This window comes from Salmo salar, chromosome 09, assembly GCF_965601325.2.
Source record: "Salmo salar chromosome 09, fSalSal1, whole genome shotgun sequence".
NCBI classification, from domain to species: domain Eukaryota; kingdom Metazoa; phylum Chordata; class Actinopteri; order Salmoniformes; family Salmonidae; genus Salmo; species Salmo salar.
In genome coordinates, this window is record NC_138299.1 from 40,513,287 (window position 1) to 40,524,341 (window position 11,055).

The 11,055-nt window shown below is 43.4% G+C and overlaps 1 protein-coding gene across 5 annotated transcripts in view; it reads left to right on the forward strand.

Moving 5' to 3' along the window:
• The window catches only part of LOC106611323 (nesprin-1), a 139,081-nt gene extending 133,304 nt beyond the window's left edge, over nucleotides 1–5,777 (forward strand). For 4 of the 5 annotated variants that reach the window (XM_082955773.1, XM_082955769.1, XM_082955770.1 and 1 more), the window contains 4 exons: nucleotides 902–1,114; nucleotides 1,306–1,401; nucleotides 2,576–2,646; nucleotides 4,468–5,777. In XM_082955773.1, coding sequence (XP_082811899.1) covers nucleotides 902–1,114; nucleotides 1,306–1,401; nucleotides 2,576–2,646; nucleotides 4,468–4,714 — 627 coding nt within the window. In that variant the 3' untranslated portion in view covers nucleotides 4,715–5,777. The remainder of the gene's footprint in view (nucleotides 1–901; nucleotides 1,115–1,305; nucleotides 1,402–2,575; nucleotides 2,647–4,467) is intronic. The other variant, XM_082955771.1, reaches the window with a different exon arrangement.
• Nucleotides 5,778–11,055: the final 5,278 nt, after the last annotated feature.

Sequence of the window (11,055 nt, forward strand, 5' to 3'; positions counted from 1 at the left end):
GTCGTTCAGTCTTTTTGTTCTGTATCTATGGATGCGACCCAGTTATTTGTTCTAAATGTTCCATTGCCATACTGGCTGGCAACATTCTTATCCCTTGCTTGCTAGCTAGCCAACTACGGCTAACTTACAGTCACGTCAAAAAGTGCAGCCAGAATAACAGAAAAGTAGCAGCATTTGCGTTTGTTTAAGCTGTTTTCTATTTACATTTATTTGGATACATCCATAACAATGAGCTAATGAGGCACGATTTCGCCTGTCATAGAAAATGTTCTTACTCGTCAGGACACTATTGTTCAGAGGAGCTAGCCAACAACACAGCTAACACAATCACTTCAAACTGAAGCTGGAAAGACTGCAAACTAGCTGCACTTCGTTTCATTTGATCTTTTTTCAATTTACATTTCTTTGTTTATATCCATAAAAATGATGCCAGCTGATTCATGATTTCGACTGGCTGAGAAACTGCCTGCCTGTCTGTCTCGTCCAGACCCGTTCATTACTATGGGACAGATGGAGATCAAATTTGAATATTGAAACATTGTTGCAAATGTCTGAGGGACAGACAGTAAGGTTTATACAAATCTCCGCTGTTAAAAACAAAATGTTAAAGGAAATGTGAGATAATGTCTAGATGCTTTTTATAGTGGAGATCAAGTTTATAAATTGCATGGCTGGGCTGATGAGACAGTGGATTCCACAGTCAGATGGAATAAATCATATTCTGTGAGGGCTGATTCGGAGTTGAGATAAGCACACACAAATCTGATTTTATATAAATTATTGATTGATTTCAACTGGAGAATTTTAAATTAAGCGTGGGGATCTCAAATTAGAAAATGGCTCTGAGTGACTGACACTTTGCAGTAAGTGAAGTTGTGAACCAACCATACTCCCTCCACAGAAAATCCGCTGTGAGCTGCTGGACACCCAGAGGAAGGTGTTGTCCCTGCAGGACATGTCCCTGCAGCTGCTGGTCAACAGCGAGGGCAGTGACTGTCTGGAGGCCAAGGAGAAGGTTCATGTCATCGGGAACCGCCTCAAACTGCTCTTCAAGGAGGTGACCAAAGACCTCAGAGAGCTGGAGAAGACTCTGGACATCACCAGCAGCCAACAGGTCAGAACAGACACACTTTTACAATTAATAAGAACAATGGAATGTATCTCCATGCAGTAGACACATTTACACAATAAGAAATAGTACAGGAGAAACATTTGTAGCCTTTCTCTGCTGTATCTAACACCATTTCATGCTTGGCCTCCCTCCCTCCCTCTGTGTGTATCTCTCTCTCCTCTCTTTCATCTCAGGATCTGTCTACGTGGTCGTCAGCTGATGAGCTAGACACCACCTCTGGTTCCATAAGCCCGGTGTCGAGCAGGAGCACGCCAAGTCGCCGTCGATCGGTAACGTATAGTAATACTCCTGACATGGTTACATGGTGCCCTACCAGAAGGAAGGTGTTTGGCGCTTCCTCCCTAAGACTGACAGTGCGCCACTTGTGCCCCTGAATGCAACGCCCAGTTTGCTCCAGTTTAAGGCCATGCAGAGTCACTCCCTCCCACCACCCCAGGACCTTTCCTTCTCACCTCTTCTCTGTACACCTTCCTACATGTATATACATTCCACACAAAACTCTGACTCTTTTTCCACACGTTTATTCTTTCATGTTATATCTTCTCCCAGAGACAAACCCACCAGAGCACTGGAGACATCATTATACCCCCTCTTAAAACATATATATATATATTCTTATTTTCTTGATTGACTTTCCCCCTAAACTTCAACATCTACTTCTGCTATCTCCTGACCGAATGTGTCCCATCTTGTTCTTCTATTCTTTAGTCCTGTGGTTTTAGAGTCCTGTGGTTTTAGAGTCCTGTGGTTTTAGAGTCCTGTGGTTTTAGAGTCCTGTGGTTTTAGAGTCCTGTGGTTTTAGAGTGCTGTGGTTTTAGAGTGCTGTGGTTTTAGAGTGCTGTGGTTCCAGAGTGCTGTGGTTCCAGAGTGCTGTGGTTCCAGAGTGCTGTGGTTCCAGAGTGCTGTGGTTCCAGAGTGCTGTGGTTCCAGAGTGCTGTGGTTCCAGAGTGCTGTGGTTCCAGAGTGCTGTGGTTTCAGAGTGCTGTGGTTTAGTGCTCATGGAATATTGGCTCTTTAATACTGGTTTTTATCAATTAAATTCCATTCGAAGTAATGACTTGTCTTCACTTCAATCCCAATGGTTGATCTCAATGATTTGAAGATACAGTACATGTATATCTTAAATTTGTTAAGTCTGTCTTCCACATAGCAAATCATGCATCATATCATAAGTTGTGCTTCAGCAACGAATGAATTCCCTTTGTTCCAAATAACTACATGACCATCCAGCTGTAGCGGTTCAAAGTAGCTGTACACTTTGAAAAAAGCTAGTTTATTTGTTTTCTGTTGTTGTCACCTTCCTTCACATATTTGATTTGTTCTAAGGTCACCTTCTTCTATTCTTTTATTTGGGGTATTTTCTTTTCATCGGTAGCTTTGTTCTTTATTTGCCTGGACTGAAACATACTCTCTTTCTTTTACCCCCGTGTTCATTGCAAACAGCAACGTGGCAAATGTAGTATGTCACAGCAGACCTCTGGACCCTCTGTGAGCAGGCCACACAGATCACACAGGTACCTTTCTCCTGGTTTGTAGAACACCCAGAAGATAATAGAACTCCTGGAACATGTTACACCTGTTCTGGAACCTCAGTCCGTTGTGCTGCGCTGCACTGACAACACATACAGTACATTGCAACAACTGTCTTGTAAAAGAAAAAATAGAAAACCATGAATGCTGATTTTTACTTACTTCCAAAGGTTCATAAATGTTTAATGAAAAATAAATTCCATCATCTTCTACCATTCTAGACACTATGTAGAGGCTATAGGGTTTTACAGAAAATGTGGTTATATCCCACACATCCTTTACACTACAGTTCTGCAATAACTAAATATATAGGCCTCTTTGTTGCCAATGTCCTCGGCTGCTTGATTAACTACGCTACCCAGAATGCACCTTGAGTGCTTAACATACTGTTAACAGTTTCTCTTATACCTCTTGGTAACTATAGAGTTCTACCGCTCCTTCTCTACTGCTAGTGAGCACACGCAGTTGTTCTCTTGAATTGCCAAGCCAGCAAGCATCTGCAATGAACAATATGATGGCAGCAAGTCTATCTCTCTATTTCTTTCTTTCTCTTGTGTGTGACATCTATTTAATCTATTTCTTCTATTTCACATAACTAATCCATCATCTCCCCCTCACTCCCCTCAATCAGCCATCTGTGGGTCGCCCCTATCAGCTCTCCATTTGTGAAATGTAAGGGGGCACTTTGATCACAGTCTAGAGTCTAAACAGACAGACCTGAGGGTAAATGGGCATCACTGTTATCTACCTATGCATACCATGATTTATAATTTTAGGATTCCCTTTGGTGTAAGCTAATTCAAATGGGCTCCATTGTCAGCTATGCCAGAGAAACAGCAGGTATCACATTGTCGTAAAGTGTTGTAAATCAGAACGCTATTATTGTGTTACTGTAGTGTTCATCCCTTACCTGAGAAATATGAGTTAATAGTGAATAGTTCAAAACATGTTATTTAGCATGTTAATAGATATAGTCAGCACAGTCAGATGAGGGTATATTAAGATGGTTCTGCTGCTGACTAATGCTACATCAAGCTTCACCTTGCTACGCCCTTTAAAACAGACTGCTCTATGCTGCTATGCTCCTGTCTTGGCATGCTTTTCATTTGTCAGGATATAAACTCCTCACAGAGAGGTCTTGAAGGACTATCTAAAACATTTGAACTGCTACTTCCAGCATGCATTTTGTTTCCCGTCCTAACACCTTGCATCCTTTTATAAAGGAATGTCAGCTCAACATCCTGTATTTGTTTTATGGGTTTGAAAGGATTTCTTGAAAATGTTTCAGTGTTTGTCAAGTGTCGTTCAGGTGACTGTGAGTGTGTTGATTACCAATATAAACTGGGTGGTTTGAGCCCTGAATGCTGATTGGCTGACGTATGCGGGTATGGGTATGACCCCAAACCATTTTTTAATGATCTTATTACGTTGGTAACCAGTTTATAATAGCAATAAGGCACCTTGGGGGTTTGCGTTGCGTCGTGACCTAAGAACAGCCCTTAGCCGTGGTATATTGGCCATATACCACACTCCCTCGGGCCTTATTGCTTAAATATAATTTGGTAATTTTGATCATGGTTGTCTCAATACACAGTTCATCATTAAACTTGTAGAGCAATAGCAACCATAGTTTCTGTCTTAAACTACAAAGGAAATAGATATTTGATTCTGTTGAATCCAATGACAAAATGGATAGTTGGATGGATGGTCTGGTCTGGATGCATGTCCTTAGCTGTTCTAGGTGTCATAACCTAAATCTGCTTGTTGTTGTGTTGTTGTGTGCTCTCCGTGTCGTATCCTATCAGGTTTCCCGTCGCTGGGTCCGCTTCCTCCCCTTCTGAGGCAGAGGGGAAATCATCATCATCCTCACATTTCCTGTACCGCGTCCTATGGGTGGCGGTGCCCCTCCAGCTGCTCTTCCTCTTGCTGCTTGTGGGCATGGTCTGCCTGGTGCCAATGTGTGAGGGGGATTTCGACTGCACCCAGTCCAATAACTTTGCCCGTTCCTTCCACCCTATGCTACAATACACCAACGGGCCTCCTCCTGTATAGTCTTTCATGACAGACCAAACATGTGGTTCTGGGTGTCGAGTGAGATTACATATGTCAGCCTGGCCCTGGTATGGAGACAAACCTGAGGAGGACACTTTTTGAACTTCATGACTGTTGGGGATTTCAACTCTATGGGTCTCTCTCCTGTTGTTTTTCCCCCAATAACAGTACGGGAACTGTTTCAATGCTCCGCTAGCTTGCAGCTTCCATGAAGAGTAGAGATATGGCGTTCCGTCATTCTGCACCTTGTGTTGCCATGCATAAGCAAGCATCATAGGATGCCAAAACCTTAGTTATATCTTCTTTGTTCTGTATGGATGAAGTACAGCAGCACTCTTAACTTGTCTTTTCATTCGTGTCATCTTTTAGTTTTCTGTTATATTGTATGTATAGACAAAGAAGCGTCTTAGGAGCAGCAAATGTAAGAACCCAAAAAATTTCTGACGGCAGTCAGGGGATATCCCCCGGATACCTGTTAAGGTACAACACATGCCATGTGTTGCCATTTGTCCCCTAGTTCAATGCAGAGCATATACCCTGTGAATGTGTCTGTTGTTACAATTGAACACTTGTGAAAAAACATTTTAAGATTACTTATTTTGCAATATTATTATTTTTTTACATGTGTTTTGACATGCAGTTATGATTTTTGCTTATGGGTGTGTCTGTTATGAATATTTGATTTTTAATCTGAATTATACCTGGGCGTAAGAATCTATTTAGTCTGAATTGTGTATTGAATGTGTATGTAAAAGAATGGCAATAATGAAGATTTATTTGCTATAAACTGTTTAAAAGCATAAGAAACCTTGACAAATCATGTGGACATTTATGAATGAAATAATGTACACATTGTTATTTTTCTAGCTGAAAATATGGATTCTACAAACTAACTATTAATCAAAGGTATAACGAATTATAAAACTGTATATTTTCTATGGCTCTGTGTGTTTAGTATTAAATGTATAACAGTCCAGGATTAACATATTCTGTACATAATATAAATGTATATCTATAATCTATATCTGACCCTAAATTACAAATATTGAATGCCAAATTCTCATTTTGATTCTGTCTTTTATTCAACATCATTTCTCTCTGTGGGCAGCAACATTTCTAACTCTTCTACTCTGTCAAGTCAATAACGCTTTGGATCTTACTTTCCATACATCATAAACTCAATTCAAATCACAATTTCAATGGTCCAAAAAACATATGATACCTCTCAAATTTCATTCAGGTGCCTGTCTTGAGCAGAGTCCTCTGAGGAGATTTAGGCATAGATCAGTGCTTTAGTGCGATTGACATTTAAAGGCAATGTTCCCGCGTTCGCGGAGACTGCATTCATGGTAAATGCTGCATTTGTCGGCTCAATTGAAAATGATCTATTGCAATCACGCTATAGCTCTGATCTTCCATGACACGGATTGAATCTAGCCCATAGGCTTCATTCACGGGGAGAGCCACAGGGCCAGTGGACCTCTGAGAGACAGCTGAGAGGGATCCGATAGACCCAGAGGTATGTTAGTCCTGGAGCTCTGGGAGATGGGAGTCCTGGTGGTGGGTAGGACAGGGCCAGGGAGTGGTGGTGGGGGGGGGGGGGGGGTCATGGTGGTTGCGGTGGGGGTGAAGTAGGCGCTCCAGTGATTTGATCATGTCGTAGTTTGGAAGGGCCAGGGCTGTGACATCCAGACCTAACATCTGAGAGACCAACAGGGCTGTGACATCCAGACCTAACATCTGAGAGACCAACAGGGCTGTGACATCCAGACCTAACATCTGAGAGACCAACAGGGCTGTGACATCCAGACCTAACATCTGAGAGACCAACAGGGCTGTGACATCCAGACCTAACATCTGAGAGACCAACAGGGCTGTGACGTCCAAACCTGAGAGACCATCAGGGCTGTGACGTCCAGACCTAACATCTGAGAGACCAACAGGGCTGTGACGTCCAGACCTAACATCTGAGAGACCAACAGGGCTGTGACGTCCAGACCTAACATCTGAGAGACCAACAGGGCTGTGACGTCCAGACCTAACATCTGAGAGACCATCAGGGCTGTGACGTCCAGACCTGAGAGACCACCAGGGCTGTGACGTCCAGACCTAACATCTGAGAGACCATCAGGGCTGTGACGTCCAGACCTGAGAGACCACCAGGGCTGTGACGTCCAGACCTAACATCTGAGAGACCATCAGGGCTGTGACGTCCAGACCTGAGAGACCACCAGGGCTGTGACGTCCAGACCTAACATCTGAGAGACCATCAGGGCTGTGACGTCCAGACCTGAGAGACCACCAGGGCTGTGACGTCCAGACCTAACATCTGAGAGACCATCAGGGCTGTGACGTCCAGACCTGAGAGACCACCAGGGCTGTGACGTCCAGACCTAACATCTGAGAGACCAACAGGGCTGTGACGTCCAGACCTAACATCTGAGAGACTACCATTCGGAAGTCTATCAACTGAAACAATAGCGCAGATACACCTCAAGTCAGGTTTCTGATGTTATTTTCTGTACTCCTAAATCAAATGACATTCTGTTTGTACGTGTGTGTGCATGTGTGTTTCTGTCTTTCTATGAGTGCATCCATTTGTGCATGCATGCCTGTGCGTGATAATATGACTATGTATCCATCCATCCTCCCACCTCTCTCTCACTGTCAGTGAGCTGGGCCAGAGTCTGTCTGAGGGTGGTAAGCTGCTGCTGAGCCTCCCTGGCCTGGTGCTCCTGGCTCTGTAGATCTGTCCTGGCTGTAGTCAGCCTCTCCTCTAGCTGGGCCTTCCCCTTCTCCAGCTCCTCCAGACTCTTACTCTGCTGCCCAGTGGTCTGGCTCTGCTCCGGGACTTTGAGCTTAGATACAGCATTCCAAATTTGACAGGAATGCCCTTTACGTTTCGTCATATTACTTCACAAAAACATAACATTGCAACCAATGGTATGTTATAACAATGTTATACAGAAGTAGAAATGATACTGTCCATAAACAATTATCACAGTTTACATACATACAAAGTGCTAATTAGTGGTAATAACCAACATTTTTAAACTACATTTGGAGTCTTGTACAGGTATTTCACAGGCAGTTAGAGGAAGCAGACAGAGAAGAGTAGGAAGTTCTATGACTCTAGAGGATGTGTGGGCTGTAAGCATCCTGCACTCTACCTTCAGCTTGTTGGTGTGTGACAGCTGGGCCTTGAGCTCTGTGATGGAGACCTTACTGGAACCCAGTTCCACCTTCTTCTGTAGACTATAATAAAATATAACAGATACTTTAGAACATATTCTTTAGATACAATAGATACATTACGTCTATTTTGTGAGTGAAATACAATTTGTCTTCTGCCTATCCCAACCCCTGGATGGGTAGCATTTTTAGCTGTGACGTGCCTTGCTCAAGGGCACAATGGCAGGAGATGGTACCTGGGACCACAGACCAGCAGCCCTCCGGTTGCTGATTCAGTTCCCACTTTTTGCACCCAACCCGGGGCTTGAACCAGCAACCTTCTGGCTATCAGCCCACCTCTCTAACCTCAAAGCGACCTGCAGCTTCACAGGGGTGTCGTCTCGCTCCACGGCCAGGGCTTAGCAACTCCTCTTCTCCTCCATTAGCTCAGACACTTTCCTGCTCAACAGCTCTATGTGGAGCTCCTTACTCTCAGACCTCTCTTTCTGGACCTTTAACTGCAGAGAACATGGTAAACAAGTGTTTATCCGTTTTTAGCATACAATGATACAGTACTAGGAGATCAACAGTAATGATATGATCTAGATTGACCGAAATGTTGGTGTGAAATCCATTTAATCCATTGTGGAATGTGCTTGAGTTTTTTCCCCCTACAGCATATGCGGCTAGAACGACTTAAGGTGTGCAAACAACTCTCCGACCATCAACAAATGACATGTAGATTAGATTAGATACGTTTATTAGTCACATGCACAGGGTTGCAGAAGTAATCGCAGAGTACAGTGAAATTCTTATGCTCCGAGCTCCAACAGTGCACGTCAAAAAAAGAAAAGTGAATGATACAAAAAAATATAATATATACACATTTACAACTGTAGCAATGATACATGTCCATTGGGGGGTGGGGGCAGGGTAAATGTCCGTTGGGGGGGGGGGGGTATAGAATGTTAATAGGGGAGCAGCAGGGGGAAGTGAGAAGTGAATGAAACAATAATTACAATGAAAAATACTGTATAGACGTATTAAAGCTCTAAAGTAGCAGCTAGTTACAGTAGCTACACATTTCATTTTGTGTACCCTTCGCTGTAGGTTGTGGGCCAGGGTCTTGCTTTCCACCAAAGCCGTCCCTTCTAGTTTGACAAGTTGCTCTACTTGAGACAGAATGAGCTGTACCCTCATGTCGAAGCCCAGGTCGGTGGCGATACTGTCTACTTTCATCCTCTCTGACAGTTGTTCCAGGAACTGCTCATACTGCATGGGAAAACACACGACACATATTTACAAAGTATCTCAAAGTATGAGTGCTGATCTGGGATCAATTTAGCCTTTGAAACAATACATGCCATTTAGTAGAAGCTTTTATCAAAAGAGACTAACAGTCGTGTGCATACATTTCATGTACGGGTGGTCAGAGGGGTTGGGTTAAATGCGGAAGACACATTTCAGTTGAATGCATTCAGTTGTACAACTGACTAGGTATCCCCCTTTCCTTTTCATAACGAATACGCGGGGGGGCTGATCCTAGTTCAGCAGTCCTACTCTGGGACACTTTGTGAATACAGGCCCATGCAGTAATATCTCTGCTATTCCAGTAACATCAAAATGCATTTGCAGTAAATGTGCCCATGCCACTTTAGTAAGAGGATGCTAATGGGCCTGGACCAGAGTCCCTTGACAATTTGGTATTAAGAAAAGGAAAGCCTGTACACCATACGCTGCTCCCCTGCTTTAATCCTGCACCAACATACAGGACAGGAGCAGCATTAACTGTGTGTGGACTTTTCTTTATTCCCTTTGTGTTGGTCCAGCACCAGTGGAGAAATGTTGGATGTGCATGTCACCTACTACACACTGTCATGAATAAATATTTTCTATTCCAGTAACATCTAAACACGTTCACATTTTCATAAGAGGATGCTAAGATCCTTGCACCAGGGTTCATTTGCCAACACACTCACATGCTGCATGTTATGACTCAGCCTGTCTCGGTGCACGTCTGCAGTCATCAGCTCAGCCTCCAGACCCTGCAGCCTGTCTCAGCCAGCTGGGCCCTCTCCAGGGCACTGTCATGGAGCTCTGTCTGCCTGGACACCTCCTCACTGACCTGGGACAGCCTCCTCTCCATCTCCTTCATGGTCTGACGGGAAATAACAAGGCACACCTGTTAATTCAAATGCATTCCAGGTGACTACCTCATGAAGCTGGTTGAGAGAATGCCAACAGGAAATATCAGAGGATACAACTTAAAAGCATACTGATAAAGAATATACAATGTATGACTTCTGTACTAACGCTCCAGTTTTCCGTACTGCATCTTTTATAGTGTGTTGTGTCTGTGTATTTGTTTGCTGATGTCACAGAAAAAATGTCCATCTAACTGGACAATCAAGTGTGTCGTATTGTAATGTGAATCCACTGTATAGTACAAAGACTGCATCCCACTGTAGGCCATCATTCAAACATTGTACCTCAAGGTTTTAAAATCCTGATTGATTATCTATCAATAGAGTATTATTTCTGATTGAAACTGTCACACAGCGTATTAATAATGTAGTAGCATAAGAACAGAAAAAACACAGTAAAGGGAACTCCACCTACCGCTGTCATGCTCTCCTCTGTGGCACAGAGGTCCCTGAGTGTCTGTAGTATTTTCTCCTCGGTGGGCATGGAGAGATCCGGCTGCAGAAGGGGCCCTATCTCCCCCAGGAGGGCCTGCAGTCTCCCCTGTAAATAAGGTCACAAAATTAAAGAAATGTTCTCAAAATTGAAATCCCAGTTGGAGGACTCTCGGAATCAAGAGGGAATAACCAAGTGTTTGGGAAGGTTTCTGGTCTCTTTCCAACAGGATTTATGGGAAAACCAAAAGCAAAAAGCAAAATAGATAACCATTTACTGTACATAATGCATGTGTGAAGATTTAACACATTCATTGATTCTTATACACATAACACAGATCACAGGTGACAGTAGTACCCTACTGAGCCAAGCCAATTCCAAGCTGTACTGCGCTGGAAAAAATATACACTACATGACCAAAAGTATGTGGACACCTGCTTGTCGAACATCTCATTCCAAAATCATGGGCATTAATATGGAGTTGGTCCCTCTGCTGCTATGACAGCCTCCTCTCTTCTGGGAAGACTTTCCAC